This window comes from Agelaius phoeniceus, chromosome 11 (genome assembly GCF_051311805.1).
Source record: "Agelaius phoeniceus isolate bAgePho1 chromosome 11, bAgePho1.hap1, whole genome shotgun sequence".
Classification (NCBI taxonomy): domain Eukaryota; kingdom Metazoa; phylum Chordata; class Aves; order Passeriformes; family Icteridae; genus Agelaius; species Agelaius phoeniceus.
Window position 1 is genome coordinate 13,575,841 of NC_135275.1, and position 26,536 is coordinate 13,602,376.

General features: G+C 42.5%; 1 protein-coding gene across 13 annotated transcripts in view; it reads left to right on the forward strand.

The window, feature by feature from the left end:
• SLC6A6 (solute carrier family 6 member 6) overlaps positions 1 to 26,536 on the forward strand; it is a 93,603-nt gene that overhangs the window by 38,863 nt on the left and 28,204 nt on the right. For 4 of the 13 annotated variants that reach the window (XM_077184820.1, XM_054640016.2, XM_054640015.2 and 1 more), the window contains exons 2-7: positions 1,169 to 1,204; positions 3,714 to 3,779; positions 8,105 to 8,161; positions 20,366 to 20,605; positions 21,192 to 21,326; positions 23,207 to 23,441. In XM_077184820.1, the coding sequence (XP_077040935.1) occupies positions 3,725 to 3,779; positions 8,105 to 8,161; positions 20,366 to 20,605; positions 21,192 to 21,326; positions 23,207 to 23,441 (722 nt within the window). In that variant the 5' untranslated portion in view covers positions 1,169 to 1,204; positions 3,714 to 3,724. The remainder of the gene's footprint in view (positions 1 to 1,168; positions 1,205 to 3,713; positions 3,780 to 8,104; positions 8,162 to 20,365; positions 20,606 to 21,191; positions 21,327 to 23,206; positions 23,442 to 26,536) is intronic. The other 9 variants (XM_077184824.1, XM_054640019.2, XM_054640018.2 and 6 more) reach the window with 3 other exon arrangements.

Consider the following 26,536-nt stretch of genomic DNA (forward strand, 5'->3'; position numbering starts at 1 on the left):
TTAGAAGAAAAGCATGAGGATGAAAATTCAGTGATTTAATATTTGTTGAATTTCTTCCATACATGCCTATTTAATTGACCCCTCAGCTGTTGTAGCGCCATGGATTTAATTGATTTGTGTGAGCTTTGTTTACATCCCGAGGCATGTAAACTTTAAATTGCTTACATAGTAGCTCATATTGATACAAAGTAATACAGTAGAAATTAATTGAACATTCCACTCGTCACTGTTCGTTTTTCCCCAAAAACCTGCTGTTGGAAGGGCTGCTGTGCTGCCAGTCCACGACTCTGAAACCATGGCTGGTGTCCACAGCATCCTCTCTATTTCTGTCAGTCTCTTTTTTTTCCAATGTGTCCAGGTTTACACTAGCAAAAAGCCATTTAGTGCCAGCCCTAAACCGTGTTCTAAGAGCAATCCACTGAACCCACCAGCTCAGCTGGTGGAAGGGGAGTGTGAATCAAATGCCAGCAAGGGTGGGTGGGTGGCAGCAGGGTGGCAGTCCCACGGCTGCAGGAGGTGGCTGTTAAGGCCTGTTGGGAAGGTTCCCCATTTCAGCATTTGCTGGGTTTCCTGTTGTGGTTCTCTGTCACTCAGAATTGTCACAGCCTCGAAGGATGCCTTCGCTGCTGTGGCTGCTCAACCTGGGCTTGAATGCAGTCAATGCTTGAGCACTGGCATGGAAAAACAACCCTGCTGTGCCAAAATGCAGTGGGAAGGCCCTGCTTCATGGTGTTGGTGTGAGTCCCATGTCTATAGGTAGGAGAACAGCCCATACACTGAGCCATGGGGTTATTGCTGAGCTGGAATGTAGTTAAAGGTTCTTTTATTTTTTCATTTTTTGATCCAGATCACATGGCATTTGTATTTTATTTCACTGCTGCAGTGTAATTGTCCTGCTATTTAGAGGGATATAGTCATATCTAGAGACATATAGAACAATATGTGATGTTCTACATAGGATGAAACATACAAGAAATTATCTCCTGTTTTGGCTTTGGTACTACATTCAGTGTCTTAGTGTTCTTCAAATAGGAGTTTTTACTGATAAAATTCAGAAAACACAGTGCATTATAGCATTGAAACATGTCTGACTTATTTTGCTGGACCCATTTTTTTTCCTTTAAAATATTTTTCCCTTTTCTTTTTCTCTTTTGTTTTTTCCAAACAGGAAAAGAAAATACGTTCAGCAGAGATTCTTCTTCATGTAAGTGTTATTTATGCTTGTTTATGAAATTACAAAAAGGCTTAAAAAACTCATTAAAACATTAAAATACTGAACACTTACCATCTGTTTGTAGAAACCAAGTATAGAGCATGTAAAAATAGGCTGTAGTTATACAGCAATAATGCTCAGCAACTGATATCTTAAATCTGTCTGTGCAGTTCTTCTGTGTGTATCACCACAGAATTTAGAAAACGTTGCAAAGCACTTTGCAGACATTTTAAGCAGCATGCCCATAAAGTCGGTGTGTAAATCCTGGAGGGATAATGTTAAAATGGTTTGCCCAAAGCAGAGGAGACACATAAGTGAGAGCTTGATTTATCACCCCAGAGTCCTTGCTCCCCAAACGCTGTGACAGAGTCAGCTTTTGTGCCTTGGATCCTACAGAATCCAAGCTCTGCCCATAGAGCCATTTGTTGTGTGCAGGTGTGTGCATGTGTGTGTATGGGTAAGAGAGAGTGTCTGTGTGTGTACCTGGCCTCAAATAGCCTGTAGGTATTTCAGGCCTTCTCTGCAACCTATGGTGATGCCCATTAAGGCAAGAGTAGATGCCACCAGCCATTGGTGGGTACTGTTGCAAATGTTTTGTGGAAGCATTTGGCTCCAGCCTGGCTCTCAGTCTGGGGGAGCCTGTTAAAGTGTTCCTTGTGGGACTGAGAAAGCTGCATGTCATAAAAACCCAACAGGTTTTTTTCCACACCATCTAGCGACCTGGTTTCTTTTTTCGCAGATCTCAGCTTTGAAAACTGTTGAGTAGTATTGAAAACTCTGCTCTGGTATTTCTTCCTAGTAAATAAATCTGATTGAATGTTTTACGGGGCTGCACAGATGAAGACTCTCATTGCCTTTATGCAAAATTAGCTTAGCAAGGAAAACGACTGCATTGTTCCCAATGCAGGGCCCGCTTTGCATAACTTCCGAGCATGTACTGTGTCCAGTGGCATGGCAAGCCCACGAGCACTCACCTCAGGCTGATTTCCCATAAATCAATTTTTTTTTTTTTTTTTTTTAACAACATGTATCTCAGAATTGCAGCACTCCATTATGCTTGCGTAGCAACTTGCTGGTTAATATGTAGCAAAATGCCGTGTGGTAACAAATGTTTTTTTGCTATTGTTGAGCTGGAATGTTAGTTCAGCTTCTAGATAAAAGTGGCTTGCGCAAGGCGTCCCGGTAGACCATGATTTCTGTGGCTTGTACAGTAGTTCTGTAGGCAGTCGTGTTCTGCTCTTCCTCTCCCCTGTGCTTCCCTTCATCTTCCACGTGAGCGAGGGGTGGGCTGATGGAAAGGCAGGAGCTGCCCTTTGCATCCTGCAAAACACCAGCGTGGGGTTCTTATTATGCCTGTTGCTAGTCAAGCATCTGTTGAAAACACTCTTTATTCTGGTTGTGTTGCTAGCAGAAACATTGTTAGATGCTTTATTTAATAGCTTTAAACCACAAGTGTTCTTTGGCTGGTTTTATGGATAAGACGATATTTTAAAAAAACCAAAAAACCCAAAACCAAAGAAATCCAGTACTAAGTGAAGGATACCCAACCAAAGATTAGGAATCCTCCTTTCCTGCTGCTGGGAATCCTAGCTGAGACTAGGTTAAGCATTTGTATCTTTGAGAAGGTACATCATCATTTTTACAAGGTAACAGAGAAGAAAAAAATACAGAAGGTTTTTGAGTATGAACATTTTCAACATTTGTAGCTCATTATTATTTCATTCTAGAATGGGAAATTCAAATCTCTTGAAAATCCTGTGAGGCATATGCTTCCCATAGATTATAAAGGGGAAATGGTGAAGCAAAACCCCCTTAAGGGAAGAAGCTCCCAAATAGAGAAGAACCCAAAGAGATGGACCCTACGGCAGTGACTGTAGGGTGTCTGGAAATTGCAGAATAACCCCACAGTGCGGATTGGGAGTTTTGCTTGGAGATTGTAGTATCCCAAAGAAAATTCCTAAGTCCAATACATACTCTCTAAAATGAGTAATGAAGAGTCAGTGGTCCAGAGGCCATTTGCAGTGCAGCCTTCCATCACATGCTGTGGCTTTTCAATGGCTGACGGCAAGCTTTGAGCACCAGAGCCTCTTTCCTCTGGTTCTGTGCATGAAATATTATGACTTTGACTGATAACTCTGTTTGTGCCTGTCTGTGCATTGGCTTCCCTTGGCTTCTACAACGGTGGGAGTTTCCAAAAGAGAGTTAAACTCCAGGGATGGGAGTATTGAGGTTATAGTGAAATGGCAGAATGGTGAAGCATCCAGGACAGGGGTCTCTCCCAGGTCCTGTTCGGAGTTGGCTCCTGTGGCAGTGGGAGCTCAGTGGGGATTAACCTCTCAGGCCATGGCTTGGGCCAGTCTCTGTGACAGGAGGTGACCACTTTGAGAAGGGGCTCTTTGTGATAGTAACCAGCCATATGTAGTTGTAATGATAAGAAAGGGACCATCTTATTTTAGTCTCTTTGCGACAAATACTACCACAATTCATTACTTTCCATCAGTGCCTCATCCTATGGAGGAATCACCACTGCCCATCTACATTGAGGAGGGGACAGAAGTCCCGATTGGTGAGTGCAGTTGGGATGGGATTTGTTTAAGGGAGGGTATTAAGGGTACTTGGGTTTTATATTCCTCACATTTGTGTGTACCCGTTTGTCATTGAAAATGGTAAGGTCTGTTGCAAATGTTTTGGGGATTTTATTTTATATTCTTCTTTATTTTATATTTGGAGCTCCTGAGAGGTGTTGAACACTGCTAGCATTGGTTTTCAGTTAATCATAAATCAAAGTACATAATGTATGCAGTGACATTGAAAGCTTCTGTGCAGGATGTCTTCACACAAGGCTGAGGAAGACCACGAGTATCACAAGAGATAGTTCCCACTTTGGCCTTTGACCTCAGTGTTGAGGTACTCAGCATAATCTGAGGTCTGGGTCAGTGTTTTTGTTCTTGCTGACACTCTCATGCCCAGCACCCAATAGTCTCACATTGTCCACACCCCTGCATAGGCAGAAAAGAGGCAGAGAGTTTTGCCATGCACCTTGGAGTGCTTCACACCCAGCTCTGAGCTCTGGTGTAGATGTATTGTCACTACCTGGATGTATAGGTTGAGTGTTGTTTTGGGATTTTTTTTTAATAGAGAAGCAGTCTTGAAGATAACCCTTAAAAGAGCCCAACTAAAAGATCAGTAAGTTGGACTGTGGTGATCTTTTTGGACATTACAAAGTTGTGATGGCAAAATTTCCCAGAGCCCCATCCTTACACAATCTCTTCTGGTCTGCATACAGTAAGTGTGCCTTAGCTCTCACCTTGAGAATTTGCCCTTGTTGAGCAGATGTGTCTCTTCAAACAACTTTTTCTTATTATATATCCTGAATTTTTCCATTCCTAAATTCAAGCAATTGCTTCTTGTCTTACTATCTTTTGAGCTAGATTAATTACCTTCCTCTACACACAGTACCTGGAAGGTATTTATAGCTGGATCTCAGCCCAGGAGTCTTCTCTTTTATAGACCATATTAATTTTAGCTCTCTTACTCTCTCCTTAGATCACTTTTGTTGTCCTTATTTGTATTTCCTTTAATTTCTCTATCTCCTTTCTAATCTATGGAGATTTGAACAACTCATACTTTGTTCACTGTGGCTGTTTTGACATAGCATTATGCTTTATATTTTCTATCACCCCTTCCCTTGTCCACAGCCAGAAATAGCTTAGCCTTTGGCCCTTCTGCATCACTCAGAAGCATCACACAGAGAAACTCTGTTACTTGGCTAATCTTACCTGCAGTCACCTTTAGGTTATTCTTGGATTCATGACTTTGCTTCTGCTCCTCAGGCAATGTTACTGCACTCCTGGGATGTTGGGCTTTGTACTTCCTAACACTAAATCCCCATCCCATTGCATGCCACTTATTTTTTCCAGGAATATTTTGAAACAGTATGCCATTATTTATTTTAATGCCCTGGGATTTTATCATTTACATAGAAGTTGTTACTATTTTACCATATGTAGAGAAAAGTACTTAAAATTTTAATATTTTAATACCTATTACAGATGTCTTTTGCATGTTAGTCCAGCTTCATCATTCTTATTTGTATATCTTCCCTGATTTTCCTTCTTCTAGTTAAAAAAGTTCATAAAAACTGGCAGGTTTAGCCTTCTCCTTGTCTTCATTTTGTCCCTTTCCTCATTATACAATAAGAATATTGTTTCTCTACCTCTTCTATGCATGGCATGATGTGGTCTTTCCCATAGCAGATCATTTTTTCCTCACCTCTCCTGGGGCTGTAGTCAGCTGAACATCTGCTGGACATTAGAGTTCTCTTGTAGAACTGTTAAGGTTCTGTCCTGGCCCCTGGGATTTCATCTTGTCTTTCCCACTGCTCTGAGGAAACCTGGACCACTGAGGTCGTGACACCTGCACCACAAAAATACTGTAAGGCTGGTGAGTCACAGAACTGACCAAACAACCAACCAAAAACCCCCAAGTATGAGTGGAAAGCTTTTTAGGGGATGTTTGTTCAGTGCTGTCACGAAGCAGGTTTGTTGGATCAGGCTCTGCAGTGCAGCACCAGCTGTTAAACAGCCAAATTGGGCTGGAGAGGGCACCGTGTTTGCTTATTTAGAATAAGTGTCTGGACTGTCAATACAGCCAGCTGTGGTTGAGGGGCAATGAGTGGAAAAAGTAAATGATGCCGAGATGAGGGCAAACCACAAGCTCTGAGTTTGGTATCTGAATGTCTGACGTGGGTCAGGGCTTTTAGATGCACATAAATCAGGGTAGGAAGCAGCCGCAAAGTTCTGGTCTGGGTCTGGGTCTCGGTATTGATCCTGCTTTCCATTGATCTCACCAGTGTGATCCACATCCAGAGTGCCCATTTGTACCTGTACAGACCAGAATAGGAATAAAATAAAGCCCTGTCTGCATTTAGGTTGGAGAAAAATAGCACACAGTGCAGTTGTTAAAACGTTTCATTCAGCACAACCATCATTTACTTTTAAAAGGTTGTTTGGAGAAGTTAGGTTATTTCCTCATCTGAAACACATTTTGGCTGCTATATGGCATGCATACTATTCTGACCCAGGCTTGACTGGTGCTGGTAGATTGCTTTGTAGCTTCTGTATTTATTTTAAAAAATAGAAAAATCAGTAGACTCAGATTTTTTCAGAGTCTAAATTTAACAGTGCTAATTATTTCAAGCAATTTTAAAAGGGACATAAATCTCACTTGTTTATTACAGCTGCTTCATGAAAACAGCAGCTACAAATAATGCTCTATAATGAAAATCTAGCTAACACTGTCATGAATTAGCCAATAAGAGAATGAATGTTTGGGATTTGGTCAAGGGCAGCATTTCCTTCTCTGGCAGGAGGGTCCTTGCATTGAGGAGAAGGTGGTTATTACCTAAATGCTGGTTTTATTTCCTTGGGTGAAATGAAGACTTGGACATTTTTGCATAGATGAATATGACTTTTGATTGGAAAAAGGCCTGTGTTCTGCTTAATAGTTCTGTACTTTTGCCTTTTCTTGAACACATTCCTAGAGGAAGGTAGCTGAGTGAGATGCAACAAATATTTTAATAAAGATATTTATGAGGAGATGGGGAATATGTTGTGACCATTAGCAAAGAACCTATGGAGCAGTGACAAAAAAGTGCAGGTGAAATTCTGGGAGTCTTTGTTCAGGCACAATTTCAGCTATCCCCCAATCAACTAAAGAGTTCAGGAGATTCAAGGTGAGGAAATAGGCAGAGCAGGTCCTTATTCCCCACAGCCATTCATAGTAAAGTCATGCCCATATTCTTCCATCACTGTTCTGTTAAATGCTAAAGAAAACACCTGAGATGACACAATCCAAATTTAGGTTTTGTAAAGCAAAAACACAGGGAAAAATATTTGTATTGGTAATAATTGCATTTGGTCTATACAGGAAACCACCGAAGGAATAATTGTGTCCTTGGGGATCAGAGCTTTAGGAGTAGAGCTTTAGGCTGAAGTGTTTATGTTTTGCCTTCCAAGTCACATTTGAGATGTTAATGTTGTTTTATACCTATGAAACTAACTCAAAGACATACTAATTCAGGATATAATTCTCAACTGATTTATCCCAGCATAGTTTTGTTGATTCCAGTAGCATTGCTATTGCTTTATTGTGCAAATTATGTCAGAAGTCAGGCCCTGTTTTTCAGGAATCAGCCCTGCTGGCCTTCAACCCCGTTCACTTCTGCTGCAGCTCTGAGTCCCTACATGGACAAAATCTGAATTAGCCACTTCCATCTTTCTGTTCCACTTTTGCTAATGAATAGCCCTGGCTTCAGGGTACTTTTGTCACATGTATACAAGTGTTAAGTAGCCCTTACCTGTACAGGATTCTTACCCCCATGAAGTCATCTGGGTAGGGTGGAAAGCTCCATCAGCACTCTTGAAGCCATGTTTTCTTGATTGTACTCACAAGTCATGGTGCAGCCTGGGCTCATTTGAGGCATCTTGATTACAAGAGAAGAATGTTCTTGTAATTGCACACAGTTTCTTCTGCCACTACTCAGTCTCTGCTTTTAAGCATCTCTGATGTTTTCTTCATGATGAAAATTAGATTTCTAGTCTACTGCTCTTGGGCAGACTCACTCAAAGAGAGAAGCTTTGTTACTTTTTATGTTTCCTTTCACAAGAGAAAGTGCCCCCTTTCCAGGCCAGAATAGTATTTGACACCCTACGGAGAGCTGGCTCTGTGTCTCTCTGGGAGATTGCCTTCCCTTGCAAGAGAAGAGAACCTTTTTAGTTGCACGTGCTCCATGGTTTGCTCTTTCATGGGGAGCTGGCACACAGAAAGCTGATTTTTGCCAGGTACTGAGTGCCTTCTGCAAGGTATTGAGTGCCCTCCTATCCTTTGCAGCCAAAAAGGAGTTGATTGCTCTTGGCATCAGTCAAATCTGGACTCAGAAGACCACAGGTAGTATTTCCCAATTATTTATGTGCTTTTGCATGCCAGAGTTGGTCTGAATTGATTTTCCTTGCATACGAGAGATTTGAGGCATTAATGACACTTGCCTGCCACTAAAAACACTTTTTAAAAATAATAATAATACAATAATAAGCATGACATTTATTGCACTGCCGTGGGGAAATTAAAAACCCCCAAAATTAACTAAAGTCCAAGTAACTATTAGCTCTTCAGAGCTAATGTGTGAGTTATATACCCTGAATGAGCACCATATGCCAGTTCATTGTGGCACAGTGAGTCACAGGACACATTGTGGAAAGCAGTAATTGCTTGGCATGCGCTGAAGCACTCAGTAAGGCTTTTTGTTTGGTTTTCTTAAAGGAATATGTTTTACTCTGACAATAAAATGGGTATTGTTTGATATGCTGCCACCAGGGACTGTTGCTTTTTCTGTACTTAACCTGGAGCTCACCCATTGTCACTCACCACAGACCCCCTCAGTATCTTTTGCTTTCCAACTGCTTGTATTGTGTATATGCAGTACCAGAAGAGTGAAGAGTGACCCTTCCATTTGGTATCAGCTTGTCATTCTGTATTAATCCTCCTCTCCCTTTTCCTCCTCATCTTCTTTCTTTGTCCAATAGAGACATTCAGGTTGTTTATGTGGGATAAATGTTCATCCTGAGCAGAGTGAAACAGTGGAATGAGTTGGGTTGTACAGTCTCCACACTTGGCCAGAGCTTGACCAGATAAGGCCATCAGCAAGCCAGTCTGATTTTGATATTGGCCTTTCTTTGAGCAGGAGGCTGGGCAATGTGACCTCCAGAAATGCCTTCTACCCTGAATTACTTTATGGTTCTGTTTAATACCCATTTCCTGTAGTGATTCAGCCATAGTTCCATGCATGTCATTAACTCCTCACTCCCTGTCATACCTGCATAGAGCAGGAGAGACCTCCTGAAGGTCAGTGAGGAGACAGAGGTTTGACTTACATGGGAACAATATCAAGACGTAAACGGTGACCTCAGATGAGATTAGTAGGTGAAATTTCGGTATCTCTGAAATTATTTGGAATTTGTAGCAGGATTTCACTTGAGTTCTCTTCAAATCTTCAGTAAGTTCCAACTGAGTTATCAAGTTCCAAATTATCAACCGAAGAGTTTAAAGCATAATTATATCAGGAAGTATTTAGGAGTAAATATCACCTTTTTTTTTTTCCTTTTCAGTGACAAATCCCATTCTCTAGCAGCCTTGAAGAGAGCTTTGGGGTATTTAGGATTTAGTGAGCCACCAAGTGCCCTGGCTGGGCCGTTACGTGCTGGTTTCCTCATGTGGCTGTAACCACGTGAGGGAGTTAATGCTGCACAGAGCATCTGCTCCTCAGCTCAGGGCCCTTCCAGCCCTGCAGCTGTCTGCCAGAAAGCTGGGACGTGCACAGGGGCATCTGCCAGCTCCATCGGGCAGCACATTTTCATGGTCAGCCCATATGTTAGCCAAAAAAACGCCCTTTGTCAGAACAATGTTATTTTAATCGTGCTGAGAGAAAGCAAGATCGCACTCAGATTCACCGTATCAGCCTAGGGGATTTTGGACAATGATGTAGCTATTCTAAGGCAAAAAGAAATCTTCAAAAACTCCCTTGGTGGGAAAAAGACATGGGAATATTTCATTGGGTTTCTCTTTCAAGTCTGACAAGATAAGGTGCATTCTCTCCATCTCTCTACTTTATCAAAAAGTATATTGTTTATGTAAACACCTGATTTCCCATCAGGTTCTATCAAAAGTAAAGTTTACAAATGGGGCCACCATAGTGGATTGAAGAAGGACTAAATATTAGCAAGCAAAAGCTTTTTTTGTCCCTTTTTATACAAGACAGGATTCTAAAATCAAGATTTAACAGGATGGACTTGCTTTCACTGCTGCCCTCCCTTTTCTGTAACCATATAAATACTCTCACCTCATACAGATCCTGCTTAAATGATGCAGGGTAGTGCTCTTTTAGGTGTGAAAGGGTTTTGTGCCTGGTAGAGGGAACATAATAATGGGAGGTACTGTTGCTCAGTAGGGTTGAAGTTCCCTTCTCCACTGCTCTTTGTGCAGTACACAAGCAATAGGTTACAAGTCAAATTTCATGGACAGATAGTATCCAAATGTGGAACTTCAAGCAGTGCATCTGACTTTGAATCACCTAGGTGATTTCTCCTTCTGCAAAGCTATCACAAGTTCGTGTAGCTCTTGTAAAGATCACTTCCAAAAATTCAGACTAGTCAACCAAAGGAAGTCTCTCACTTTCTGCCATTACTTTGCATGTGAAGTGGTTTTGTTACTATCTCAGCTGCTTGTCAGGTGCCTATTGTTTAAAGTGGAACTGCAAACAATTTCCCACCTGTCCATTATTAACTTTTGCATAAGAAAACCAAGTAGTGAAAAATAATTGTAGTCATGATGGAGACAGCTTTAGATAATAAATTTAATGTGCCATATTGGTATCCTATTTGAGTGTGTTCACAAAGATGAAAATGCACTAAGAAAAATCCTCAGCTGGTAACAAGAGTAAGTTCAGTTTATAGTAGTCAGGCCAGGACTATAAAAGCAACCTGCAATGAAACCATCAACTAGCATTTGTTTGAAAAGATAAGAAGAGATAGAGAAAAATACTCAGGCTGTTCACATCTTGTCATGCTGTATTTGGGGAAGCTTACCTGCAAAAGCCAACAAAAAACAAGTAACAAGTACCTGTAGGCTGTGAGATTGACCTCGGTATGAAGGTGGGACTGCAGATACTTGTGTCATGTATTGGAGTCAGCCTTTGCTCTAATACAATTCCCTTTGGAGGCTGCAATTCAAGAGTGAATTCTGTGAGGCTTTTGTCCAAGTCGTGTGTGAGCCCAGGGTTTTGTTCCTCTTGGTGTGTGCTCTGCACTTTGCAGACCATGGTATGCAGAAGTGGTTTATGTGTTAGTTTCCTTGGAAAAGTGAAGTATTTGCTCTGGCACTGCTTGGTTTTCATATCTCTTGACATAAAAATGAGCACAGCTCTCGGTCTGTGAAAGCAAATGTCAGAGACCCATGGCAAAACTGAACTGAAAATACACCTCTGGTTGGGAATCAGTCTGAATCACATGGTATTTAAAAGCGTGGTGGTTTAGTGGTCAGTACCAAATGATCTATTTGCAACTCAGAACTTTATTTCTTTATTTTGATCAAATAATGCCTATTGCAAAGCCTGTAGGACATAATGCTATTCCTTCTCAAATGCCTTCCAGGAGCACAGTGAGTGGCTCTGGACAGTCAGGGAAATTGAGAGGACGGGGCTGCAGCTGGAGACAGAGCCAAGGCTGTTCTGGGATTAAACAAAACACGCCATTGTCCGGCCGTGCAAGCCAGCACCTGGCACCAGCTGCAGGAGAGCAAATAAATATCATAGTGGCTACAGAGCTTCACATTTTTGTGTGTGTGAAAGTCTATGTTTCACCAATCTGTTTTGCAAAGTTGTGCTCTCCCTGAGCTTGTTCATCAGCTTTGCCACTTCTTCTTTTTGCACGTCTCCTGCAGACCCGCTCGTGCTGCTGCGCTGCCGTGTCAGTGGTTTCAATTTCATTTCCGGTGCGAAACTTCATACGCCTCATGTTTTTGTTCCCTTTTTTTTTTCTTGTTTTTTGCTTGAAGGAAAGAAAACAACAGTAAATTAAACCTCAAGGTGCTTAGGAAATTTCTGTGGCTGAAGGCCTGTGAGCTGAGGTGCCCTGGCAGAGCACCCCAGTCACCTGAGTACCCAGGTTCATCAGCAAAGTGTTGATACTCCACTTCTTAAAAGATTACAGCTCATTTCTGTCACTAAATCGTATTTTTGCTGATATTTACGGCCAGCATGGAGGAGAAGTCAAGGCTAAAATCAAAAGTAGCTCACTCTCACCATTAAGTTTTAGTGCTCATGGCCCAGCCCTCAGGGCTTTGTAACCTGCTCAGATTTTATAGCCCTGTAATGGGACTAACACTGCGGATCAGATCGCGTGTGTGTAATAGCTGTTTTCCTGGTGCAGGTTGGCTGGCTGCTTTCCACCCACAGTGCTGTGTTGCACAACTCTTCCTTCCATTAATGTACTCTAGAAAAAAAAAAAATCAGGTGTTGAGCAGATGGGGCACAGGAACAAAGGAGAAGAAAGGATTGTTCCCTTCCACTGATGGTGTGGGGATCTAGATTTCTGGGAATAAGGTACTGTGTGACATGTTTGTACAGCTGCCACAGGTGGGATAAAAATCTGTCCTCAGTTATTGCTTAAGATGAGTGGATAGAGGCAGTAAAAACACAACTCTGGCTTTGTGTGGAGGTGGCCTAGGCAGGTATGGCAACAGCTGATCAAAGCCATTGCTGGGTATAGAAGACTCTACTTGTTACTTCAAAAATGTGTAATCTTACACATCCATCTGTTTTTTACTTAGTTAGAAGTCATAATGAAAAAGTAGAGTACTCCTTAATTGTGAGAAAGCCCTGAACATTAGCATTGGTAAACTCAGTTAATTTAAGGCTAAATTTAGAATTAGCATGAAAGAAAAAATAGGTGAGGGTGAAATTATTTCTCTCCAAGAAAAAACTACTTTGATATAATGAATTCATATGTTTTATTGCACATTTGCCTCACTAAATGACTACTTTATTGTTTATCTTCCCTGCTCAGGGGCAGTGCTCCATTATTGTAGCATGGAAATTGCTGTCTGACATTATCATGTGTTGCAAGTGCCTTGCAGAAGTGTCACATAGGATCAATACACTATTAATCACATGCAAAAAATTCAATAGGCACAGTGCACACCACTGACTGTTTGAGTTCATAAGCTTTGTGAGCTTTAGGGGGTTTGCCTTTTTTATAGCAGGATGAAGGACATCCCTTAATTGATTTTGATGTGGTTTATTTGTGGCAATAGAAATTATTTAATTGACACCGGGGCTTGATAGAGAATTTCAATCCATTCAGATGCAGACCTTCAGAATTGAAAGCAAAATACAACAATGCTTGTTCCCTTGGTCAGAAGGTGTGTAACTTCAGGGTGCAAGGAGGCTGAAGAGTTGAGGATGTGCACAACTTGTTGAATCTTCTTCAACAATGCCCATCTTGCTTGGAAAGCCATCAGCTTGCTACACCACATGGATAGAATGCATTTTGTTGAGGGCCCTCTCACAAGGACAAAGAGGTGGTGTCACCCAGTAATGGTTTCCCTCTTTGACAGTGGGTGAGCTGGTAGAGCAGAGGGAGCAGGCAGGGATGCAGTGGGAAGCTGGTGTTTCTTTCCAGCCTGTTGGCCGTCAGGAGGATGTGAGCTGGCACACCCAGAGGCATTAAATTGGGTCAGCAGTTGGCTTCAGGTGAGCAATACCAAGTTTTAACTGGTTGCTCTCCTGCACAGAGTTACCAGCAGCTTCCCCTCAATCTCTCTGCCAACCCTTTGCTCCTTCCTCTTGGCTGTCTTTGCCAGAGCGACCCCTGGGCTTCCTTCTCTGAGGAGGGACAGAGCAGGAGCACCATGGCTCTCCAGGCAGGACACTTGGCATACAGGAGCCACTGTGAAATCCCACAGGGGATTTCAGTGGGACAGAGTCCTGACCAGTGTGGCTCAGTGTGCCAGAGCTCCACTGCATCCCCTGCTCCTCCCTGCTGACTGCCAGCACTGCCCTGTGCCATCTCCTGAGGAATCAGGCTCCATCCCTGAACCTGGGGAGCATCATCTTTGCCTCAACCCCTGTTTAGGGTCAGGGTCATGCTCCCTCTGAAATCCATTGGAATTTGTGGGTATTCTTTTTCCTCCTTTCCACCCCACACAACAGAAAAGGAGTTTTTCATTTCCTCCTATTCCGGGTTTAGTTGTAACTGCTTTGTTCTTTGACATAAATAAGTAGAACAAAATGAGCATCTAGAGTATTATGTGACTGCAGATTTTCTGCTGCTGAAATCTGAGCAAAGATGCAGGATTTTATAACATCTCGGTGCTGTGACATGGTGCCTATTTGAAGCATTTGAAGAACATGAATGGAAACAGCAGCAAGAAAAAAAGCATGTAGGGAAAAAAGATACCTTTTGTCCAGACCACAACTGATGAAAAAGAAATTGCATTAAGCCCTGGGCTTTTCTTTCAGAGTAGTCTTCAGCTTTATAAAGAAGTTCATTTTCCTCCTAGAAAATTTTCAGTAGCAGATTTTCCAGTCAGTCTTAGAAGACTAAAAAAAGCATCACAGTGAAAGAAAAGGAAATGATGAAGAAGTGAGAAGGGAGATGGAGAAAGTTGGAGCAAAAACTAAGAAGAAAGGACAAATGGATTCTAGGGTTTAAATAACAACCCAAACCCAGGGAAAAGTATACAGAAATAGAGGAGTCCATTAAAGACAGAACAGTGAGCTGTAGTTCAGGGAATTTTTAGAGGCACTTTTTTAGAGGAAGAGAGGCAGTGTGTGCAGTTAAGAGAGTGGTGTTATTTTTCAGAAATTGTAGATATCTTGTTCAATGAAGCAGAATGAACTTGGATGTGAATTAGGGACAATAAGTGAAGTCAGGTGCTCCTTGGATACTGGTGGGGCATTGAGGGCTGGCAGACATGAAGGCTTTTTTTCCCTCCAGATCAGAAAAACTTGCACTGAAGCCAAGAGTTTGATCAAGGGGCTGTTTATTTTAATCATGTATCGATTGGCTTAACCACACTGCCCTGGGAGGGAGGGAGAGCTGTCAACATCAAGAATTACAGCTTTCAAAGTTCCAAGTAATCCTAGGAAATGAGCCAAACATAATAAATGCAGTTTTATTTGGGACCTGATCCTACTACTGTTGAAATCAATAGCAGTTTTTCCATTGCTCTCAATGAAAGTGGAAGCTGCTTATTTGAAGACCAGCTCTGATCCAGCAATCAGGGCATCTAATTTTGAAATATTCATGAATGTGAATGTAAAATAATAATTTTTTATAAGAACCAACCCACAAATAGATCGGCAGTTCTAGGAAAGCTCAGTTTTTAAGGGAATAAAATTTATTTCAATTTGCAGAATACGAAATAAATTACAGAAAAATAAGAAAGATGGCAATGTCTAAAAAATCAGTGAGCTTAAACAGGGTTAGAAAAATTAATTATAATGTCGTAAACTGATGTCTTTCAAAAGTCATTGAGGCAGAAAAGGGTGAGACAGCACTGAGAAGCTCAAGATATGCATTCTGCACAGGCTGAACTTACTAGAGAAGGGTCCTTGAAAGCAGAAGTAATGATGATATTGCAAAAATAGTCCATTAAACAGTGGTAGAGCCATACAATTATTCTTCAAGCAACATTCCCATCAAGGTGAAAGACACTCTGAATGTGTACTTTGCTTTTAGTTTTCCAACAGAAAGAGAAGCTAGAAAAAAACACATTCAGTTACCACTCTAGTCAGCAATTCAGTATGCTGTAACTTTAATCAAAGTTTATATGCATTGACCAAAAAATAAGTATCTGCTTTGCTGTGGTTTCTGGTGTTCAGATGCAAGACAAGGCATGCATTTTAGCATGTGTAAATATTTACAAACACATATCTGTGTTTTTAGGCAGACTTTGATTTTCCCATTTCCATCAGCATTTGGAAAAATACTGTTTGAAAGGTTTGATTTTTAGTGACTATTAAATGAGATGGCATCCATGATGTGCTTGTCCTCGAGGCTCCTCCTGGAAGGTGTTGCTGTGCATTGGTTGCTTGTGTTCGGCTGTAAGAAGCTTGGAGAGGATCATTACTGTAATCCCAAAGCAAAAACTGAACACAGTGTATTTTCAGATGTGTAATCCATGGGTTGTCTGACAAAAAAAGTCAGTGGTTCAGCAGTATTGGGAGTTGTGTCTGTTTTGACAGCCAGCAGCTCCTGGCTGTGCTAGTGGCCTTCCCTCATGGGCATGGCTCACCATCTGCCCCCTCTGTGCAGCCTTCCCCTTCCTCTACCCCTCATTTTTTTTGCATGTTATGAGGGATTACATTTCAATGCCAGTATTTTTTTAAAGGGTATGGGTTATATGAGGTGCAGGCTCCTGATAGGTGTAGCCCAGGGGATGGCCCAAGCCAAGCTGGCTGTGAAGGCACTCCACTTATGGAGGTATTTTCACCTGTGCATCAAAGACTGATCAGTCATGGGGGCAGCAAGAGAGCCTGGGTTATTGCAGGGTATTTCACCTGATGAAATTTGTGCAAGGCACAGACATGTGGCTCTCCTGTGGAAGGGCCTCCTGGCTGCACCAGTGAGCAGATACTTAAGAAGTGCAAAGTGCCCATGCTTGATCCCCTGTTCTGTTTTTCCATATTTTACCAGCAACGATTTGATAATTGATTACTCCATCCTCAGTTAATGATGTTTGGTCCAGTGTATGTGAGAGCAGTTCTGGGCCTGGCCCAGTCTGGATTTTTTTCTCCCCTTGCTGTCGGATCAGGCTCTTGCAGTGTGACTGGGCTCAGCCTAGGGGCACACCATAAATAGCAGGCTTGACTGCTGCTTTTTATTTATCCATATTGAGTTCATCAGATGAAGCCAAAGCTTCCTGGGGCCATCTGAAGCTTCCTGGAGGGGGTACTCTCACAGTCAGATGTGGCTCCTGGAAGGCAGACGTGTGTCTCTGGGAGGCAGACACATGCCTCAGACTTGGATCACTCCTTTTGGACTCTGTGGTTGTAAGAGCATTTTTTCACAATATATTTCCTTGGGGGAATCTGATGGACTTAGATCTCGGATACCATCCCCACTAAGTGATACAGTAAAAATAACCTATTATTCTCTGGTTCTGACCTGGGCGGTGACAACATATTGTTTCAGCATCTCTGTCAGACTATTTCCCTTAAGAGCCATTTTAGCCTTACCCAGTGGGACATAGCTAAAGGAAATGAAACTCCAACCGCATTAAGGAAAAAGACAATGCCTTTCACTAAACAAACTTACTTTTCTTGGCTTTTCTTCACCAGGGAGAATCGCCCGTACCCCCCACCCTTGCAGCCTTTGTAGACAGTTCCTGTAATTGGGAATGGCTGGGTGGACACCAATGGTTGGCAGCAAAGGGGGATAAATCCAACATCCCTTGAACGTGACATGGGCTGGGACCACAGTCCCAGGTGGCCACTTAGTGACAGTTCCTGTGGTACTGGTGGACAGTACGTGCCTGCCAGCCACAGCTGCGGTCTTCCAGACACAATTGGGATTTTAGCAAGTCTGTACACAGTGAAACTGGGCTGTTACTAATTTTGTGCAAGCCTTGGATAGGTAGTGTGCCCCTATTCACTACTGAGAGCTGGTCACTGCGCCAAAGTTTTGGTGGCTCATCTCCTGCCGCCCATACAGTGAAATTACCCCAAAAGCAAGCATGACCTTGAGGGTTCCTGGACTAAGGGAGAGATCATGATCTGTCACCACATTCCAGCTAAGGCTGAAGCATAATTTACGCTTACTAATTAGGTTTGCAAGCACAGCCATTAATTTGGGGTATCTTGAGACAAATTAGAAATCCCTTTTTATAACGCAGTTCCACTCAGTTACAAAGAGTCTGGAAAGGCACCACTTCACATTTTGTGTGCAGCTAATTGGGACAAACCATAGGGTGATCACCTTGTCCCAGGGAGAGTCAGGGTTTACAGAATGCAATCAATTGGTCAACCTTCCAAACTGTGGGTAGAACTGACTAACACCTGGGTCAAAGTAAATCCGCAGGCAAGAGGATTAGAGCTGGCAGAAAAATAAAGAACTCTGTGTCACAAGATAAAAGTAGATTGCAAAAAATTGCAATCCTGAAGAGTTTTTAATCTTTGAGGTGGCTAATGCTGAAGGTCTCCTCAGGTTTTTTTACATAAGGGGAGCCTGTGTTCCCAGTGGTCTGTTTCAGGATATTTCCAGTATCAGTCTCCACAGGGAGTAGTTAAGCTCCTATTTCAAACCTAATCCTGCAGGGATCTATAAATCTGTATCTCTGTGCCCTCTTAAGCAGGTTTATGGCTGTCCCACTGGTTCACCAAAAAACTGTGTGAAAAAAAGAGCATACCCTAAACACTAGGTGTGAGCCTCTCTCTTTTGCACGCTTTCTCCCTCTGTTGATGAGTGTTTCAATAACCCCTGTGAAGAACAGCTTCCATGAGATGATCCAAATGCCCTCCATTCCTCAGCCCAGAATAGCCTGTTGCCTGATGGTTGTGACATGCTCCAGTAAGATGAAAGATAGGGATTCAAGGAGCACAAATGGCAAAGAAAGCAAAAATGAGCTTTATCCATACCTGGTAGCTGTTGCAGAGACAGCAGGACCTCAACCACCTCTTTGAAGAAAAGCAGTTATGTCCATTTCTTTTTTTCTCCCTCAAGAGAGGACTCCAGGAGTTTATGCAGGATGGTGCCTGTTTGGGGTTTGGTGTGAGATGCAGATGTCTCAGGGAGGTTAAGGCTGCTGTGAATCCCTTTTAGAGGCACCTCCATTAATCTCCATTCATGATAACCAACTCAAGTTAGGTACTGTGAATTAAGCCCAAAAGCAACTAAGTGCCTAAAGACTGTTACAGAGCCAGCCCTACCATTTTTATTCCGTTACTGCTTTATCTCATACCGTGTCTCTAACAGTGACCAACAGGAACTATTTTGGTGGGATATGCCCTGCCTTCATCCCCGTGCAGTGGTGTGATGTCCATCACCCTGTGATTCACTTTTTCCTTCTGTGAGCTCTCTCTGCTGTTGATCACGAGGTATTGCAGTGCTCGTGTCACCAGTGGCCTGGTTTAAAAACCAATCGAAAGTCATAATGATTAACGTTGTGGAGATTAAAGTCCCTCTTCAGATCATGGCCTGATAGGCAGCTGCTGTCACAGTGCCTGCTTTGGAAGGCCACCAGTGAGGTGAGTGTGGAGCTGCTGTGGTTTGTGGCAGTGTTAGCCCTCTGAAACTTTCCGTGGTGAATGGAAAGCATTGCATGTACAGTGATGCATATCTATCTCAAAATCAAGTGCAGATTAAAAACTTCCTGCAGAGCTAATGTCAGCTCAATCCTCGGGTCACTGCCACAAGCTCAGTCAGGTTAGAGATCAAAACCAGTGTGCAGGTATGTGGGAGGCTGGCAGCTATCAAACAGCATAATCTGCAGCATGATTTTTTTATGACTATACTCATAATGGCATGTATAAGCAACGAGTGGTTGTGATCTGGAACAAACTTGCTTGTTTGCCTGGTTCTGGTGAAAATTTCAGTGTCAACACACATTGCAAAAATAACTGGTCAGAGCCAGCTGAAGTCGCTTGAGTTATGTGGGGAATTAATTGGCCACATATGCCTGACATCTCAGTTAACATAAAAGCTGTGTTACTCCTAAATTGTTTTCATTAGAAAATCTCGGTTAAAAAGGCACTTGTTAGAATAATTCTTTCTGTTATTATTTTTAATGTCTATGATTTTGATAATTAATTATATATATAAATTATTAAACCAGCTATGATTTAATATGACTCATGCCACTGACTTTTTAATTAACTAAGGAGCCATCATTCTCAGCAAACTGTTTCATTGCATAGGTGTGCATTTCACAATAATTGAATATAAAGGCTTATTTTTGTCCCTTTATTGATGTCAAGGGAAAACAGCACAGTTATGAAAATGGAATAAACTGAAAAGATTCCTTCAGTTCCTGCAGGCTGATTAGAAAAAATGACTTTCCATTGCAGTTTTTATGAATGTATAGTTTTCTGAAAGGTTTATAGTACTTGAGGGAATGGAAATTGCAGGCAGTAAATGATACAGGATTGCTCAAATTATTGGGAAGGAGAAGAATGGGTTTTATCTGGAAAGGTGAGATTTACTATTCTGTATTTCACATAAATGTTTTAGAAGGAGCCAGATGCAGTGATTTGTACTTTATTTTGGTTATGGAAGCAGCGTTAGACGCTTGCCCAGGAGCACCACGTGCAGGAGCCGGCACGGGGAGCGCTGCTGGGGCAGCAGGTCAGCAGCGAGCAGTGCCAGAGCTTCACGGTGCTCTGCACTGCTCTGCCTGCACAGAGGTGATCACACAGGCAGGGGGACTTTGCCTCTCCTGGTCAGTGAAGTCATCAGAAGTATTTTCCTATCTCAGCTTAATAAACAACACTGTTTTGTATAGGTCGAGTTTGGCTAAACAGTTCTTGCAGTGTTAGAGAGCTCAGCTGGAAAAGACCGCTTAATAAACCCCTCTTGGTTTTTTTGTTCTTTTTCTGTGTAGAAAGCAGAAATATGGCAACAAAGGAAAAGCTTCAGTGCTTGAAAGATTTCCACAAGGACATCCTCAAACCTTCCCCCGGCAAGAGCCCGGGGACACGGCCTGAGGATGAGGCTGAGGGGAAGCCGCCGCAGCGGGAGAAGTGGGCGAGCAAGATCGACTTCCTGCTGTCCGTGGCGGGGGGATTCATCGGTTTGGGCAACGTCTGGCGGTTCCCGTATCTCTGCTACAAAAACGGCGGAGGTGAGTTCTCATCCACGCCCAGCAATCACTCTCTGTGTGCCATGCTCTCTGTTTTTCAGTGCCTTCATCCAGTTAAGACTGTTCATACCTGTGTTTTCTGCCTCCCTCACCAGTCGTCAGGAGAGATTGTTTCATCACTGAATAGTTTTTATTAAAACTCTATTAGGGAAAGAAATGCAGCGATTTCCAATGTTGTGCTATTGAGCCTTTCCTGCTCTTTTACTTCTGCTACAACTGAGTTTTAACTAGAAGATATGCTATTAATATAGACCATTAGGATTTCAGACCAGGGGTTTTCAGAATAAGAGCAGTCTGAGCCATATGAAAGTATTGTGTGCCTAATAATCTGCCATTGTTATTGGAGATATTCATTTTAAAGAGGTAAGAATATGTCCTTTCCAGCCTATACTCATCCTTTTTGCAGAAAAAAATGAGCAAAAATACCCCAGAATAAGACTATTGCATAGTGATATTAAATTGTCAAATACCTTTCTTTGTTTATATGTGCCTGTTGCCACTTTTTTTTATGATCTTGCATAAGTTCATTCATTTAATCTCATTATGTACTATTGTATTTTCTCAACAGGTGCATTTCTTATACCTTATTTCATTTTCCTGTTTGGGGGAGGTCTTCCCGTGTTTTTCCTGGAGGTGGTGCTAGGACAGTATACCTCCGAAGGTGGAATTACGTGCTGGGAAAAGATCTGCCCTATTTTCACTGGTTAGTACATCTTGTTGTGCTTTGCTGCTTGAAGAGCCCTCTGTAAGCCATATGTAGCAGCACCATTCCCCTCATGTCCATTAACTCAGCTATTTGCTCTAGTAATTAAGGGTATGATATTGGTTCCTGGAAGGGTAGAAGTCAGAGAGTCTGAAGGACAAAGTGAGATATTGATTTTGATGCTATCAGCTTGTTAACTGGCAAAACTGCCAATAACCAAGAAAGAAATTGCATATTGTGCCTTTTAAGGCAATTGCACATTTTGTTTACAGGTAGCAGAGAAAGTGTTGTCTTGGAAGGCTAGATGGCATTAATGAAACCATCTTTGAAATGTTATTTTGGTCTGGAAATTAAAATCCATCTTCCATTTGAAAGTTTCTCATTGGCAGCATCTGTCTGCTACTGATGCAGTCAAAACCTGGACAGCATTTTTTGGTGGGATTCAGGAACAGGGCTTTGGTCATAACTGAGCAGGTCCTGGCAAATGTTGGTCTGATACTATCAAAGGGCCTTTGCCTGCTCAATGCTCACAGGAACAGTGTGAAGGCTGCTCTGGAAGTTAACTAGAAGGAAAAATGAAAGGTTAGAAAAATGACAGAGGATGCCTGTCTTGGGTGTAGATTGCCCTTTACAGCTGGACAGCACAGGCAGAATAATTTGAAATAACTGCACTAAACATGAGGCCCTGTTCAAATCCCATTTGGAAAGAGTGGGCATTTCACACTGGTGTGTCTCTCTAGCTCTGCCACTGTTGCTGTTCCAGGCATCTCTCTCCCCTGATGTCACCCCAAGCAAAAGTGGGGGTTTTCTCTGAGGCTCACCCTCCCACCTAGTACTCAAAATGCTGCTGAGGGTGATGTAATTGTGCTGCTTTAGCTTAATTTTCTTCCTCCTCCTCCCACTTTTGTGAAAACTTTTTTTTTCTTTTTGAGGAGGAGGAGGAGGAGGAAGAAGGAATGTTCCTTGTTTAAATAGCAATCTCCCAGGCATCCATAAAGTGTAGCTAATGTGACTAGCTGTATATGCTGAAAGAAATGCAGATGTACAGAATAAATAGCACTTTCTCTGCTTGTTTCCATCTGACATGAAAATAATCTCAGAAAGATAAAGATAAAGACTCCTGCTGCAACAAGGTTTTAAACTGTAAAATATGAGGCAGTATATTTTATATATAAAAATCCCAAGTGCTGGAATATCCATCAGAGTGATGTTAAAGGGAGCCTCACAGGTTCTTGTAAGAGACAGCTCTAAACTTTTAAAGGAAGTATTTTTATTTTGCTTGTGGTTCTTAAGTGGCAAACTGTGTAAGCAGAGATTGATCCAGGTAACCATAAGATCCACAAATACCATGCTTCCTTTGCACAAGTGAAATTGAGGCAGAAAACACCACTTTCACACTGATTCCTTTTTAACTCTTTCAAGAAATGTCTTTTTTTTTTTCCCCACATAGACTGAGCTGTGCCAGCTGGTAACTGAGTGGTGCAGGTGCTGTCCAGCTGAGCTGCTGCCAGGAAGGCTGGCTTGGGGGACAGTGTGGCGAGAGTGAGGTTGCCCACTTGGCTACCTAAGAAGTGAGATGGTGCAGCAAACAAGCAAAGCCTTGACTTACCTCTACTAAAACTTGAAATAGCTGGGTTAGTGTTAAATTGGGTAGATTCCTTCAGTCCTCCCCTCAGTGTCAGCAAACCATAGCCAGAAACTCAGCCCTGAGTGCCAGAGGTGGTGGCAGGTCTGTGCTTATGTGTGGTTGAGCTGAGTTTCCATCAGCAGTGGGGTAGGGCAGGGTACAAGCCTGCAGCACAGTGGGAATGGCACCAGCCCCAGGAGATGCAGCAGCTGTCACATCTGCACATTTTTCTTGTCTCTCCCCTTCTTTGCAGGAATTGGTTATGCTTCCATAGTGATTGTGTCCCTTCTGAATGTATACTACATCGTGATCCTGGCCTGGGGACTCTACTACCTGTTCCAGTCGTTCCAGAGCGTGCTACCATGGGCACACTGCCACCAGAAGTGGAACACCCCCACCTGTGTGGAGGACACTCTCAGGAAGAACAAAACGCTCTGGATATCACTTAATGCCACTAACTTCACCTCTCCTGTCACAGAGTTTTGGGAGTAAGTACCCCCTCTTCATGGTGTCTTCAGGGAGCTTTTGGTGGCATGCCAGAGCTCAGTCCTGAGATTTTATGGAAGCACAGTGGGGAGTGTTAGATAGGGAAAGAAAATTGATCCGGGTGTCAGTTTTTTGACCAATGTTTGCTACTGGTTCTCACCTATCTTGAGGTAAGTCTGGGAGTGGTGGAGGCCCGTGATAGATGTGTAAGTGTATTTATCCTAGACCATGCAGGGAGCTTTAAAAGCCCAGTACAGCTTCTTTGAACGAAAACTTATTTCCTTCTTGGCTGGATTCTCTGAGTGTGGCAGGAGAACACAAACAAGTCACTGCAGATGCCCTGATAGCAGGGATTTACAGTGGAAACAGCAACAAATCATCACCTTTGTGGTTGTCTCTTCGCCAGCTGTTAGCATTTGCTGTACACTTTGTGTACTATAACACATCTCTCTTCAGTCTGATGACAATGTAAGGTTTTGACCAGTAATAAATCTGACAGAGGTGGTAAACGTTGTCCTGTATTCTAGGTTTCTCAGGTCATCTCTGTTACAATGGTTTTTTCTGCAATCTCTGAGGAGACTGTTTTGCCAGATGCCTGAATTTCATCAGTCATAAGCTTCTTATTCTCATTTCTCTGTTATTTTTCAAGTTTTAAATCATATTGCATAACGTGATCTCTGAACAGGCATGACCTCAAAACTCTTGTATGTTTATATAAGTGTCAAAACACAGCAGCTGAGGAAGACACCTGTAGGGAAACTTAAATCCAAAGCATCTTCAAATAGTTTATTAATATAAATTTTTTTGCTTGCTTGCTTGCTCAGATAGTCACTTATGGGTAGAATCAGTTTCTGGCCCAGCTTGGCTTTTTCAGCATGTTTGAAGTGCAGTTTCATCTCTGATCAACTTGTACCTACTTCTCTATTTTTAAAAATAAGCATCAGCCAAAGCCCCAGCAGGAATCGTGTTCATGCTGAAGATGTTTGGCATGCATGAGGTTTAGAAAAAAGCAGTCTTAGGAGCTGTGCTAAAATTCGTAAGACAAGAGCCAAAATATAAAGGGGCAGATTGAATCTGGGATTGGTAGTTTGTCAAAAGGCTCTGGGGGCTGGTGTGAGAGACAGGGTGCAAGCTCTGAGAGCAGCATGAGCTCTGCGTTTCCATGTTGGGGGACAGCTGCTTTCCCAGGTGACTTCCTCCCTTGTAAATATGAAGGAAGTTGGAATACAATTGTTAAGTGGTACCTTTGGATATTTTGGGGAAACTGAGAGGCAAGTTGCAGTAGGAGGCAGCTCTCACTCCTTTGGACTCTCCCACAATGACTTCAGACTCAAGGCCGTGAATCCAAATGAGTGAGTGGTTTGGTCATGTGTTCCAAGGTCTTCTCAAGGCCTCCCAAGGAAGCAGAGGTCTACAGTGCTGCTCCTGAAATAGTTGCTCCCCCAGATTCCCAAAGCACTGTGTTCATCATTGTTTTTGTGCAGTGATTTTGCTGACAGTCCTCTTGTACCCAGGGCACCTGTGAGCTTGGTGACTCCTGATGTGGCCATGGAATTGTCCTGCTGCTCTGGAAGCTCCTACTCCTGTGCTGCATAGATTTGTGGGCCAAATTGTCTCTCTGGGGTTCCCAGGCAGCATGTTCACTTCAGGAGACTCAGGATACCACAACAGAAAGGAAAAGAGCTGGGAGCTGGGAAAGGGATTGTAAAAGAGTGAGGACTCCAGAATTCTGGGGAGCAGCAGAGCTCTCTGTGGGTCACACCACAGCAGGTTTTTGATGAAGGGTGTTGTGGCAGGGCAGCCAGGGGTAAGGGGAAGGATGTCCCCATGGGAGCACGTTAGTGATGGAGCTTTTCATTACCTTCCCTCTAAGGGAAGCCAAGTCAGAAGACTCCTCTGCAAGTGAGCCAATCCTCCTGTAGATGAAGTCAGGCTGGAGGAGCCTGAGGCTGGACAGCAAATCCTTGATCCTCACACACTTTGCTGTCCTCAGTTGTGCCCTCACTGTGTCTGTAGCAGAGCTGGAGCAAAGGTTGCTCAGTCATCAGTGCTCCTGGAGTAGCTCTCCCTGCACTTTGCAGCCACTTTAACTTGTGTCCTCAACAGTTTTAGACACTGTAAGCTGAACTCTTCCCTGGAGTCTTGCTAGGGAGGAGTTTGGCTTTGTAATCCTATTGGGACAGACACACTGCCCATAATTCACTGTTTCATCATGGGCAAAACTGCCCTTAACAGAGCAAGCTGCCTCCAGGAGTCATGACACTTAGAGGACTATTAAAAATAGCTGCTGTCTGTGCATAAATAACTATTGATGTCTTAAAGTAAGAGCAGAGATCATGCAGCACTGTTGTAATAAAAGTAGCATAGCTTTCACATGGTGCAAGCACTGAATATCCCCATTTTTTTCCCCAGACATGCTCCTATTCTTTACAATTCTGAAATTAAAAATAGTTTCAAGAACTTTCAGGTACCAAATACTTGAGGTACTTCAGGTACCATGCTGCGATAGACAATACTGGCTGCCAGCCAAGCAGCTACCAACATTGAAAGGACAGGTAAATAATTAGTCTTTAACTGAAGATATCCATCTCCTTTGTGGCACAATTAATTCCAATTTAATTCAGAGGTTTGTGAGTATTTGGTTTCTGAAACCCAATGCCATTTTTATTGTGGGACATTTATATAGTGTCCTCATCAGTTCTGCTTTGTACAACTAGTGCTGCCCAGGTATAATTGACCACATAGATGCATTAACCTCTTCAGGATGAACTTCTCAGCCTGGCTGGATATATAGTGCAGCCTGACATTTCAGTTCATTTGAATTAATGTTTGGTGCAAATCACATGCTTGCTTGAGCAGCAATAAAAGGGGGTTAACAAAATCAGGCTTTATATGAGGAGACTTACCTCTTGGTATCACATGCTTCAGGTCTTATTTCTTAAGATTTTATTTTGAAGTTCAAAACCTTAAAGGCTTACACACATATTAATACATAAGGGATAAGTGTAATAGGGTAATTAGGGGTGAACAAAACCTCTGATTGTCTGGTGCTGGCCAAGTGTTTATAAATATTTGGTAATCAGCAGACTTTATTCGT